Source organism: Lepidochelys kempii, chromosome 1 (assembly GCF_965140285.1).
Source record: "Lepidochelys kempii isolate rLepKem1 chromosome 1, rLepKem1.hap1, whole genome shotgun sequence".
Lineage (NCBI taxonomy): Eukaryota > Metazoa > Chordata > Testudines > Cheloniidae > Lepidochelys > Lepidochelys kempii.
Window position 1 is genome coordinate 34,035,639 of NC_136380.1, and position 13,665 is coordinate 34,049,303.

Sequence of the window (13,665 nt, forward strand, 5' to 3'; positions counted from 1 at the left end):
GGCTAAGTATATTACACCAACATAATTACCTTTATCGACCAAATTAGTAATCTCATCAAAATGAGGTATCAAATTAGTTCGATAGTGTCTATTTTCCGTAAACCCATGTTGACTGGCATTAATTCTATTACACTCCTTTAATTCTTTATTAACCTAGTCCCATGTCAGCCGCTCCATCAGCTTGCCTGGGATCAATGTCAGACTGAGAGGACTATGATTATCCAGGTCATCCCATTTATCCTTTTTAAATATTGGCACTTCTTGAGGCTTTCTTTCAGTCTTCTGAAACCGTTAGTGTTCCAAGACTTATTGAAAATCAGCATTCATGGGCCAGTGACCACCTCAACCAGCTCTTTTAAAACTCTTGGATGCAAGTTATCTGGGCCCACTGATTTAAAATGTTTAACTTTAGTAGGTGCTGTTTAACATTCTCCTGAGATACTAGTGTAATGGAAAGAGTGTTATTATATGTTAGGACTACATTATCTGTTTTTTCCCAAATATAGAACATACATTTTGACTGAACACTTCTGCCTTTTCTGCGTTCGTATTGATAATTCTACCCATCTAGTAATGGGCCAATACCATTATTAGGATTTCTTTAGTTCCTAATATATTTTTTAAAACTCCTTATTGTCCTTAAGTTTGCTGATCATAGATCACTTCTTGTTTCCCTTTGCTTCTTTTATCAATTTGCTAGAATTCCTACCTTCTGATTTATATTTATTAGTATCAACGTCCCCTTTTTTCCATTTGTTATATATATATATATATATATATAATTTTTATAGCTTCCTTCACTTCCTCTCTAAACCAGGTGGGTTTTTTTTTACCAATCGTCCTTCTTCCTCAGTTATGGGATTTGGGGTTTTGGGTATCTAGTAAAGTGTTCTTAATCAACCCCCAATTATCTTTCTCATTTTTGTGATTAAATTCTTCCTCCTAGCTGATCTGGCTCATAACTGTTTTCAGCTTTCTGAAATTGGCCCTTTTAAAGCACAGTATACATATTACTGGTCTGGACTTTATTCTATTTGCATATTATAAATGTGATGAAGTCATCAGTATTTGTACCTAAAATACCATTCATTTTTAGTTCTATGAATCAGTTCCTCTTTATCTGTCAAGATGAAATCTAATATAGAATTCCCATGTTGGGTGCAACACTTTTTGAGTTAGGAAATTATCATCTTTAGCAAGTAAATACATCTATCTGGCAAGTAAATACAAAATATCTATATATGATATATATTTATTTATATATACACAGTCATGCTAAGTAGTGCATTTCTGTTATTTACAGAACTGCAGATTTTACAAAAGCTATAGTTTGAATTGTGGACATACGCTGAAACCTAAAGAATCCTGACTAGATGTTTTAGAAATTAATTAGTGAAAAGTAATCCCTGGTGTATTTACAGTATTGTTTACTTCTTTTATACATCTTCCAGGACTTCATGTTCTTAACATGGAAACCAGAAGTTAGTCCTTAGGACACGAGTAACTTTCTTGGCAATAGGATCAAACTCAAACTGCCGTGATCCACGAAAGAAATAGAAGAACCCTAGGAATAAAAGCAAGTTGAATTACTGTATTGCACAAATAAATATTAAGCGGTTACAATAAAGGTTGGAAAGGGCTGGAAAAGTCTATTTGAGTCACCCACTCCAGCAATTTGCAGAACTGTTTTATCTAAATAATACCCTATCTGACATAGGAAAAAAAAACACCTATTCCTGATCATTATTCTCAACACTGTAACTTTATTGTCTTAGGGCCAGACTGCGATATCCTTATTCATGTTGAGCAATACCTTACTTCACAAGTGGTCCCATTGACTTCAGTGGAACTACTTATGGTAGAAGGTACAATACAACATGAGTAAGGGTATCCCAATCTGTCCCTTAGTACCGATCTTTTCATAGCGCTGTCCAAACATTAATTAAGCCAGTATTAATATGCAGAAGTTTCTGGCTCTCAGTAGTGTGCACCCCATTTAACCATGCCTCTTATCACTTCTGAATCATTTAATGCTTCCTTACCTGAGAGTTTCCACTTACTTTTATACTGGAAAACAGCATCAATCTTCCCATTAATTCCTGGAAATTCATCTTTTATTAGCTTTGGCTTCTTGTCCATGGACTGTCTCCTTTCATCATAACTGAGGAAAGTTAAAAACAATAAGAAGACACTTGAAAATAAGCCAAATGGCACGTAAGCCAGCCCCACTCTTTACAGAGAGCCCATTAACAGTGAACTAAGCTCACTGAATACTTAGCTATTCTTAAACCAGATGCATAGGTGACATAAATCAGGACACCTCCCATGACCTCAGTTGAGCTACATCAAATTACACCAGCTAAGGAGCTGGCCCCTTGTGTTAATTACATGTGCATCTTTGAACATCATTACTAATTTACTACTAACTTACTAATTACTAAATTACTACTATCATTACTAATAACCATTACTAATCATTACTAATCTGCAAAAATTATTATGTTTATTTTTTTTTTTGCCTAATAGGCAGGATGTAGAGAAGTGAATTATCAGCTATTGTATGGGAAACAGGAGACTATAGACTTACCCTTAAAAATGTATCGTTGCAATGTTCGCTGTCCACAAGTAGTGTTTATCAGGAGATAATGATAATGATCCCTGTGGGATCATTGTTATATCACATACATTGAGGTGCTATATGGCTACCATCACTGTGCTACCATCACACAGGCTATAACAAAGTGTTTGCTGTAATATTTTTACTCAACGTAGAAATTAAATCACAACCAACTGTGTTCAAACAAGATGAATGGCTTGACCAAAGCTCTCCAAGCAGTGAGTTTTAGGAGTGGAGGATCAGATTGAATCCTTTACTCACCCGATACAGTTTACAAACTGTAACAAATCTGAAATCTCTGGGAGCTAGGCACCTAAATAGCTTTCAGGATCTGAGCAATCGTCACTTCACAGTGATCACTGTGCTGCACACCGTGGCCACTTAGAACTATTCCACAGTGATACAAGTCACATCATTGTGCTCCACATATATAGGTCACTATTACTTGTGCTAAAAGAGAATCTCCTTTATCTGTTAGAAGTATATGGGTTATGACACATAAAGATGAGCAGTTTTGATTGCATCCAATAGAGACAATGATGAACATGCACACAAGCCAATTCACCGCAATATATGGCACATGCTTTGTGGCATAATAATGCCATCTCTTGGTAACTGGACAGAGGAATTGAGGATAATAATCTGAACCTTTTTTTAACCCCAAGAAAAGGTTCTGATAAAAGCATTGTGCACACTTACGACTCAGTATAATTAGGAATTATTGTTTGTTTTAAAATGTGCAGTAAAGCTTTAGATATCTTTTTTCTCTATGTAAGTAAAATTTAAGCAAAACTTTATGTATTTTGAAAAGAACTGTTTCACCGGCCTTTCAAGAATATTATTTTTCTACAGGCAGTGGTGACAGTGTAAAAGACTGGCTAGCAAGTACGCTACTAAAGCATCATAAGGCAAATTAAGGGTAGAGTTATTGGTGATGTGGGTTTTGTTTGCTCAGTGGTCCCTATTACCAGAGACTCAAGAATGTTGAACATGAAATCTTACCTCCAATACTTGTTAGACACAAAGAAGTAGGTTTCCCCTTTATTTGCATTATAAAGAGCTGCATCAATTTTCTTCACACCCTTTGAGAAGCCCAAGTCATGGATTTTCTTTGGGTATCCAAACAGTATAGTATCTCCTTTGACAACCCAGAATTCATTTCCTATCAAGAAAAGTTGTTGAAAACATTTTGCCTGGAACTTCTGTTGAATTATACAACATTTGTGTAGGGTCTTTAACTGTATACTACAATCAAACCAATCTTTTTACGGACAAATGTAGAGATCAAAACATGCATTCCTTGCTATAAGACAGTCCTTCCTGTGGCTACAGTAAACAATGGACCATCACCTTCTGTTGTATTTTAAACACATCTGGCAAAATCCATCCCTCATGTAACTCTTCTGAATGCTAAGGATGAATTTGGGCTTCTATTTTTAATTTAGACAAGTAGTTTTACAGAAAAAAGTGCCATTTCACATTTCCTTGGATAGAGCTTGATTTGTTCGGAAAATTTAGCTTCGTTAACATTAATCAAATAAGTGACATGCATTTTGATGCCGAGTGTGGTTTTTGTTAGCAATTTAATTGCAAAACAACAGCAGTACACTGGATTAGCGCCGAGTTAATGAAATCCCATTAAAAGAGTACAAGGTTCAATTTCCTTAACTATTTTCAAAGCAGGTAAATTCCATTCGTGTCACATGTAAGAAGAACATAGAGAAACTCAAATTCTTACCTTTAAAAATAAATGTCTCATCTTTGTCCGTAATTTCATAGGCAGCATCCAAGCCAGATGGCAGAGGTGACCAGAATGAAGATATTAAATTAAAGTCAACTTCTCTGCTTGTAGGGTGTTTCCGCCAGAAGTGCCTGATCCAAATACAGTACAACTTGCATATTAAATCATATCTTTATACGTAACAATATGTGGGATTTTAACCATGGCAATAAGAGTTTACAACTTCTACAGCCCAGAAAGTATTGTATATTGGCACACATACAAATTCCAATGCCCCCAAATCCTATCTTCTATGCATTTACTTAGCTTTTTGACTTTTGAATCACTTAGAGCTAAAACCTGCCTTTACCACTGAGGTTAGAGAGGGTTCCCTGACATGGAACAAATGCAGTTCTGCTACACAAAAGGGAAATGGGACTCAGTTCTGCAGCACACCACTGAGAAAGGGAGGTGGTAGAGTTGGGTGTCACCAGAGGATTCCCACTTCCCCCAGGTGTCCCCCCAATATCTACTCCAGATACTCATGCTAGGCTCTGGGCTGAGAGAGTTTATCTCTGGAAAAATCTCTGGATTTCAGAGAAAGCAGATTTCACAATACTTACTTGCCTGCTCTCCCGGCATTAGTATATTTTGAATGTGAGAATACAACATTATAAACTCCTTTAGACTGTGAAGTCTTTAGGCAGGAGCAATCTACACCTTTGTACAGCGCTGAACAAATGATAAAATATAACAATAGTAATTGGTTTCATTATCCAAAATCATTGTTGCAAAGGGTGTGCATGTAGACTTGGTGTTTGGGATGGCAAATGTTCAAAGTTTTACAAGGCTGCAGTTAAAGATGGGTAAATGGCTAACTTTAGAGTCCCAAGTAGTGGGTTCAGAGGCCAAAACTGAGTTCTCCTGAATTCTGAATGTTGGGACCTGTTCTAATATAAAACTTATCCATGTCTTTTAAGGCACCCTTTCTAACTCTCTCTCTCTCTGTCTTCTCTGCATCCTTCCCTCTTCCTCTCCCTGCCTTTTCTTAATGCAACCAGATCTCTCTCTTTACCCACCAATACTTACCTCTTTCCTTTTCCCAACCCCCCTTCCCTACCATATCATATCCCAGGTCTCCACTAGGGACCTCCTTTTACCCCACATTCCTCTTTTGGGGTCCTCAGAATCCATAGTCTATTCTCTTTAACACGTTGAGAGCACCAAGTTTTAGTGATTTTCCATGGAGGAATGCTTCAGATTTGGCACACTTACTGCTAATCTCTGGTCAGTTGTTTCAATCAATGAATTGTCCTGGGAATACTGCAGCACCCAAGTAGCCAAGTAAAACTTGCCAGTGTTAGATGTCATGTTAGAGTCCAGCATATAGAGGTCACAATGAAGAAGTCAGAATTTGTCAACAGTTACCACAGTGTTATCTACATTTGACAAGTTTTCTCCTATGATTAGAATGGGAAATAAGTGTGGCAAGTGTGTGGTGTTGTTGTTGTTGTTATTAGAATTTATCATTTGCATTGTCGTAGTACCAAGGACCCCACCTATGGACCTGTTGTCCTAGGTACTGCATAAATGTCCAGAAGAGAGAGAGCGCCCCTGACCCAAAGAGCTTACAGTCTAAGGAAATATCCCTTAATGATCACCTCTGTGCTGAGGTAAGTAGCAGGTCGGTTGGCACTTGGGAAGAGAGATTGGTGATATTTATCTGAACCTTCTTTGAGCATAATAAAAGGTATTGGTTTGATTAACATGCTGGACAAAATTCTGAATATTTCTTATTTTTCCAAACTATTGTGCCATTAAAGGAAGATTTAAGCAAAAGATGTGATGCTGCTTTAAGACAGTCAGCTTACTTGTCTTTAAAGAACATTATTTCTCCACGGAAAGTGGTGACAGCATCGAAAGTCAGTTTAGGGCCACAGGTGTTTGGTGGTAGAGGTTCTGTTGGCTCCATGGGTTCTATGGAGACCGTAGATTCTGTTGGATCTTCAGGGGGGTTAGATGAAGGTCCTAAGGAAAACAATTTAGAGAAGAAAATAAAACTAGTATTTGATATTATAAAATTCAGATAACTTCAGTGGATCTGTCATTTTTTTTCAAGCTATAGTTAATACAACCATTCAACATGGATTTCATTAAAAGTTATTTGAACTTGTGAGAGGCTATAAACATTGAGCAATTAATAATGTTTGATTACCATAGAGGTATTGAATGCCATTAATATCATCCTGATGAAGACGGAAAGTCTTGGAATCAAAGTATCTGTAAACTGGGTACATCAGTGAATCAGGGTGTCTAGAATGGAAGAGTCCCAGTGAATGGCCAAACTCATGCGCAGCCACGAAAAACAAATTGGAACCTAAAACCAGCAAACAAAATGTACAAAAGAAAGTTACGTCTTTTCATGTTCTTGCCCATCAATGTGAAATACAAGCCAGCCAATTGCACTCAATACAATAGAGGTTTTTAGTGCTTATAGTAAACTCAGATATAGTTGAAATACAACTAAGTACAATGAAAATACATTGAAGCACATCAAAAGTGCAAAGGTGCGGTGCTTATAGGCCTGATCCAGCACCCAACAACTTCAGCAGAGATCAATGTGGGTGACGGAGTCCAGATGTTGTGATGCCTTTGGAAAACTGGGGCCTGAGGAAGCTAATTATGTGGGATGGTTTTCAAAAGTGCTGAGATCCTAACTTTGTTGGGCACTGTTGGTTGTTCAACGCTTCTGAAAATCAGCCACTCACTTAGGCATCTAACTATGGATGTAGGAGTCAAACTTTAGGTGCCTAGTTTTGAAAATCCTACCAAGCCCAGGTATGTAATATTAAGAGTTGGTTTTACGTACCCTGTGAGCCTTTGGTCCAGTCTTCATCCTCATCAAAGTGAGCATCTCCACCAAGACCATTGCCAGGTGCATAGGCATGAGCAACAGTCCCACCAGGACCATCAAAGGGATTGAAATCATTGTGAACTAAGAATGGAATAAGGTGCAATAGAACTCTTTGTTAGTTTGCAACACTCCAAATTCCTCTTACATGCAATTTTGACAACCCCATTATTTGTTAATTTTTACTGATAAGCAGAAATTTTTGACTTTCTAGTAGATCTGCAGACACTAAACAATTGGAAGTGAAACAAAAATCTGTCAAAATGGAAGTGAGATCATGAAGCAGTGGGAACTGGGCAAAGATTGGAGATGGGCATGAATGCAGGTACAATGGCTTGGTGGGAGGAGAAATGCAGAGGAAAGGAAGGTAAATAAAAATAATGGCAAGCTGTTGTACAACTTGTATTTATAAAGTCGAACCGCAAGACAAGCATGTGAGAAACCAAAAGAATCACGTGACCTTTTATTGTTCCCTCCACCATCCTCCGCTACTTTCTGTTCTCTTTACCCACTGCATCATGTCTAATGATGATCCTGCTACCTCCTATGCACATAGAAGAGAGCTTTGGCGGGAGAAATCTCCCTGAGGAGCCACCCACATCAGCCCAGTAGGGGGTGGAGTTTGCCCTCCTCCACCACAAAAAAGCCCTCGAAGGGGAGCCAGCCCCAAGCACTGAGCTCTGTGGCCCCTATCTAGCAAAGCACTTCAACCTGTGCTTAACTATAAGCATGTGAGTAGTCCCAGTGACTTACATGGAACTACAGCCATGAGTAAAGCTATGAGTAAGACCCACAAGCCCAGATTCTGTGCAGATGTCTGCCCAGGCTGAATATTATACACTATGCGCAGTCCTGTTGAACTACACACAGTGTGTAAAGTTATGTACAGATACAAATCTTTGCAGTATCACAGCCTTAGATTGTAAACTCTTTGGGGTTGAGACTGTGTTTTTGTATGTGATTGTATAATGCCGAAAACAATGAGATCCCCATCCTAATACAAATGATAATAATGAATAATAATTTCAGGACAAATCTTTCACAGACCTCTGGATGGTAATATTTACAATGATTCTATATATATATATATATATTTACCTCTGGCTGCAAAGGAGATCAATATATCTGCATCACCTCTGTCAACCCGGGTAAATGTCAATGGGGTCACTTTGCTCCAGACTGTAAAAGCTTTCTTGATGGCTGCATCTACATCAACTCGGGCCATGTCTGGTGTATAGTTCAAAATCCTTTCAAATTTAATATAGAGAAACAGCTGAGTTCTTTACAATATTTACCCTCTACTTGGAGCAACTTATCTCCCTTTAATGCAAGAAAACCCCTCTATTACTGACTAGTTACCTGTATGTTAGATTTCTTTTCCCCCATTTTGGTTGTCCTGCAAAGGTGGAGAAATCAGCAATATCAGGGACTCCACACCGGGGTTTCTGCATCACCTCCAAAGTGTTAGAATCCAATTTCCCAGTCACCTCCAATCCAATGAATTCCTGCATTTCTTTGATTTTGTTGACCATAGGACTATCACTTTTCCATCTTAAAACAGGCTTCCCATCTGTCTTAAAGCTGTAGTAATTTTCCAGGTACTTCTGATGAAACAGATAGCTATTAAGACACTAGATTCTTTTTTAGATCTTGCAAAATAATATTAAATATTATGACATGACATCTACCCTGGGCTTCTGCTGCTTGTTCCTGTGTCTTAGGAACTCACTTTGTTTAGAAACTTTGTAAAACTGAAATTAGTTACCATTTTCCATTTATATTAATACCTTGATGTTATATTGTTCTGTGATAATGTGGCAACAAGAGTTCTGCATGAACATTTTGCAAAAGTACAATAGGATTAATGCTCAGAACACATTCAGAATAAACATTTGCCCTGTAAATGGAACATTTTGTGACAAAACACCTTAGGCTCACTATCTGTTCCAGCACTCCAGGCAGTATTTAAAGACAGACAAAAAACAGATTTTTGAAGAACATGATTGAAAGCATGATTTTCCAATAGCATTACATGTTATCATGTGCAATGATTTGGACAAAATGAAGATCCTGATCTTACAACCACTTATGCATGAGACTATCTTTACTCCCCCAAGAGAGCCAATAAGATTACTTGTGTGTAAAGTTATTCAGATATTTAAGTGTTTGCAGTATCAGGTCCTCAACTGGTGCACTGTAATTTTAAAATGCTTCCCGCAAAATAGTGCAAACCAAAATAATAATAAGATGCTTCCCCTGGCAAATTTCTAAGGTTCATGATGACAGGGCTGAATTATTCTTCAGAAATATTGCCTCACTTTGAGCATTGCACATCCATTAAAACAGCACCCAAGGCAAGCAGTTTCCAAGCTTTTGAAACCAAGCACCCTCTTCAGGAAAATGAAACAAGTCATATCCACCCTTCCACCCCACCATTTTAGAAGGGCAGCCTTGGGGAACCTTTCACAGCCAGTATGGCACACCCCTCGGGGGGGGGCATGCTTCTATTCTTTGGGAAATACTGAACCAGACTATTCACCCCATCAGCATGTATAGGGTCAGATCCTCAGCTGGTGTAAATCAGCATAGCTCCATTAACTTCAATTAACTCCAGCTCAGGATCTGGTCCTTTGTGTCTGCAATCATTACCTGAACAAGCTTCGTATCTTCTTCTGCTTTCCTTTTTGGATGTATAGGAAAAGCACAAGATGCTGCACATAGTAACAGCAGAAACGGAAGATTCTTCATTCTTTTGCTTCTATGTCTTGTCTTTATGAAGATCTCAATCTCCGCCCGCTACATACAAGTCTCTCACATATCCCTGTTTATATAGTACTTGTGTGCTTCATAAAGCTGGGGTAGCCTGACTCACAGTTTAGAACAGCCTCCAATTAGCAACAGAAGATATGCAAATAACTGGTTTAGGCATGAAAAGCTTGACAGATTTCATGTAAACTGTCTCCCATCCCACTCCGCCCCTTTGCAAATTTTGCAATTGGCAAGATGATTAATGCTCAGGAAATAGGTTGATATTCCTTTCCTTTAGAAACTCACTGTTATCTTTAATAAGGTTCTTAGCTCTGTTGGAACCACCCATGACTCTCTCTGCCCATTGCTCCTGCCTGTACTACCAAGCAACAATCCCACGCAGCAATTAAAACTTGATTCTCAGGCCTGGTTAAGCTAAACTGAATGCAGGAATAGGGGATGGGGTAAAGGACTGTTGCACCACAATCTTAATTCTGGAGACAGCGAAGGAAGAGAACAATAAAAGCTAGAAAAGTCCTTAGGAGCTGGTCTATCTTACACTGTGCTGAATATGGTACAGAATAGCAGGAATGTACTGTGCTCTGACTAACCAATTTATTTGAGCATAAGCTTTCGTGAGCTACAGCTCACTTCATCGGATGCATCTGATGAAGTGAGCTGTAGCTCACGAAAGCTTATGCTCAAATAAATTGGTTAGTCTCTAAGGTGCCACAAGTACTCCTTTTCTTTTTGCGCATACAGACTAACACGGCTGTTACTCTGAAACCTGTGCTCTGACTATATCTCCTCCTTCAACATGTCCCCCCATAATCCACCACCACACCCCTGGTGCTCCCTTACACTGGGGGCTGTTAGGGGAGTGATATGGGAATGTCCTGCTGGCTCTATTTTACCAGAATCTCCCTTATGCCAGGGTGATTCCCAAGTGACCAGTTCTGCCTCCTTTGTGGCCCTGTTATACCAGCAAAGCCCGAGTACTGAGCCACCACAGAGCCCAGATCCGGGCCTAGCTCCTATGCTTTGGATAATATGTTCCCCACTATTGGTCAGGAAACTTTCTCTCTGCTTCATATGGCGCATGCACCAATCAGCAGCAGCATCCTGGATATTGGGCATGAGGCCTTAGAAAGTCCCCCCAAAATTCGTAAGTTCAAATTCTTCACTAATGGTTTAACACCATCATCTCCACCTCAGGGTGGAGAATTATCTTTTCTTTCATTCTCCATCACAAGGGGCACAGGCTGCCACAGGAAGCAGGCAGAGGGACCTCCATTCAAAATATAGTGAGGGATGGCAATAGCAGAGATTTCTGAAAGGAGAGGTACATACATTACAGAGACATTTGCTGAATTATTTCCCTTTGGGACACATCAATGGAATCCATCAGAAAGGAGCCCCAGGAGATAGATGTCATGAAGAAGTCTCAAGTATCTGCTTTCTCCCCCTGGATGGTTGGTTGGTCTTGTTGAAACAGGACACAGGACGGAGATTCAGGAGGAAGCAGACACTTGGTCATGGGGCCTAAATTTTCCATACTCATCATTGTTTGTATTTGAGTGCTCATCCACAGGGGCACTGGGAAGGTTTTAGTGAGGTTGTTGTGGTTCTTCAATTGGCAGGACTCAGCAACATTGTCAAGTGTGCCCTGTTACTAACTTTTGCCCTCTTATTCTGTTCCCTCTTTTCTCCCCATTTTTTGGTGCTGTCGATCACCCACTAAAATCATTCACTTTTCTTAGTATATCATCCCATGTAGAAACTTTCATAGCCGCAGAGATGTTTTTTGAGGCCTTGCCCATGAAGAGATCGAACCTAGAAATGATCTCCATAATGAGAATCTCTTGTTCTTCCACAGAGATTTGACTTGCTGATTGCTACACTCTCCTTTCTCAAAGCCTCTCTCTCAGGAATGTCTCATACCATTGTCTGGCCCTTGCTATGCCAGGGTTGATACCCCCACCAGCAGCATTCCCTTGGCCAGAGCCCCTAGTAGCAACACCAGAAGAAGACATCATCCTCCTGTGGGTACAATGCTGAGTAGGAGTCTCAAAATTTGACCCTTTTCAACTGTGTCCATGCATGGAAGTTGCCAATCAGCATATGTAAATGCTATTTTAAATTGTACAAATACAAACCTGAAAGGAAGAAGATAAGACTGGGGGTGACACACAGCTTGCCTGTGAGGTAATGAGTAAGGTTTGTTCTGAAAATGCTTCACACACCCAGCCCTGTTCTGGCCACAGTGTACTCTGGCAGCAATTTGAGCGCCACAGGTTAACGTACAAGATTGAGGACGCACACACGAGGAGCTTCTGAGCTGTAAAACTGCAGCTCTGGCTGTGCCAGTGTTGAGTGGCGTCTAACCGAGAGATGTATACATCTCCCGCCTGGCTGCGTAGTTTACTGCCAAACCCTGAGGCTAGTGTGTGTAAATATGGAGCCATAGGTATTTATGATGTTGCTGAGGATGCCAGCAGCAGAGGGAGAGGCATGTACCCCTCTTCTGACAGCTGCATAATGACAGCTCATATGAATCAGATTTCAGAGTAGCAGCCGTGTTAGTCTGTATCCATAAAAAGAAAAGGAGGACTTGTGGCACCTTAGAGACGAACAAATTTATTAGAGCATAAGCTTTCTTGAGCTACAGCTCACTTGAAAGCTTATGCTCTAATAAATTTGTTCATCGCTAAGGTGCCACAAGTACTCCTTTTCTTTTTATGAATCAGATAGTCTTTGTTTAATGGCAGGGCTTGCTGTCTTGCTTGTGCCTTCTGTGTGGCTCCTGGTGGGTCTCCCTTCCTTTCCAGCCTAGGGTGTGTGTTCCTCCCAGAAGCCTAATCTACCATAATTTCCTCTTCGACAATAAGGATGCTGGATCCACTAACATCCCTTTGTGCAGGAATCACTTCCAGGTCAGACTCAATTCATTTGAAAATCTCCATGCATGTGTGTCTATCTAGAGAGGGGACTAAACACTGCCAGGCGGGGCAATGGTGGAGCTGAATTTCCAAATCCTCTGAACATTCATCTCCTATTCAGGCCATGCGAGAGCAATCTTTTCTCCAGCAGGGAGGTCTACACTGCACCTCCTCTGGAAATTGCCTGCTAGGAGCATTATAACTTGTGTTCCTCTTTCCTATGAAGCAACACACTGGCCACTGCTGCATACTGGACTATACTGAACAATGATCTGATTGTTGATGGAAAATCTCGACTGTGTATACGCATTTGTGACAGTAATAAGCAATGAGATACATTCTCACAGTGTGTGTGATTATTCAGGGCCTGATACTACTCTGAATGCAGTCATTAGGTTTGCACATAACTTTTGACATCAGTGAGAGCAGGGTTAGGCTCACACGCCATAGCTGAGATTTTCAAATGTGATTGGTGATCGTGGGTGCCTTGGATTTTGGGTGCTCAATTTAAGACACCATAAAGGGACCTGATTTGGGTAAGTGCTCAGTGCTCTATTTATGAACAATTTCCACCTGGTGCTGACATAGCTATATCCAGTTCCAGTCACCAACAATAGAATCATAGAATCATAGAATCATAGGTCTGGAAGGAACCTCAAGAGGTCATCTAGTCCAGTCCTCTGCACTCAAGGCAGGACTAAGTATTATCTAGACCATCCCTGACAGGTGT

At 39.9% G+C, this 13,665-nt stretch overlaps 1 protein-coding gene across 1 annotated transcript; it reads right to left on the minus strand.

The window, feature by feature from the left end:
• Positions 1-1,271: 1,271 nt before the first annotated feature.
• On the minus strand, positions 1,272-10,076 carry LOC140909305 (stromelysin-1-like). The gene is made up of 10 exons (XM_073338310.2): positions 9,898-10,076; positions 8,608-8,852; positions 8,347-8,495; positions 7,207-7,332; positions 6,553-6,714; positions 6,209-6,365; positions 4,356-4,489; positions 3,620-3,779; positions 2,061-2,161; positions 1,272-1,564 (listed from the first exon to the last, which is right to left on the minus strand). Exons 1-10 carry the CDS (start codon positions 9,994-9,996, stop codon positions 1,464-1,466), a joined length of 1,434 nt encoding a protein of 477 aa, XP_073194411.1. The 5' UTR covers positions 9,997-10,076; the 3' UTR covers positions 1,272-1,463.
• Between the last annotated feature and the right edge of the window lie 3,589 nt (positions 10,077-13,665).

Excerpts from the sequence above, each read along its gene's own strand:
- LOC140909305 (XM_073338310.2), bottom strand. The coding sequence starts at position 9,996 with ATGAAGAATCTTCCGTTTCTGCTGTTACTATGTGCAGCATCTTGTGCT. Across the intron at positions 8,853-9,897 it reads AAGATACGAAGCTTGTTCAG|AAGTACCTGGAAAATTACTA; the intron begins GTAATGATTGCA and ends CTGTTTCATCAG. Across the intron at positions 8,496-8,607 it reads AAAAGAAATCTAACATACAG|GATTTTGAACTATACACCAG; the intron begins GTAACTAGTCAG and ends TAAATTTGAAAG.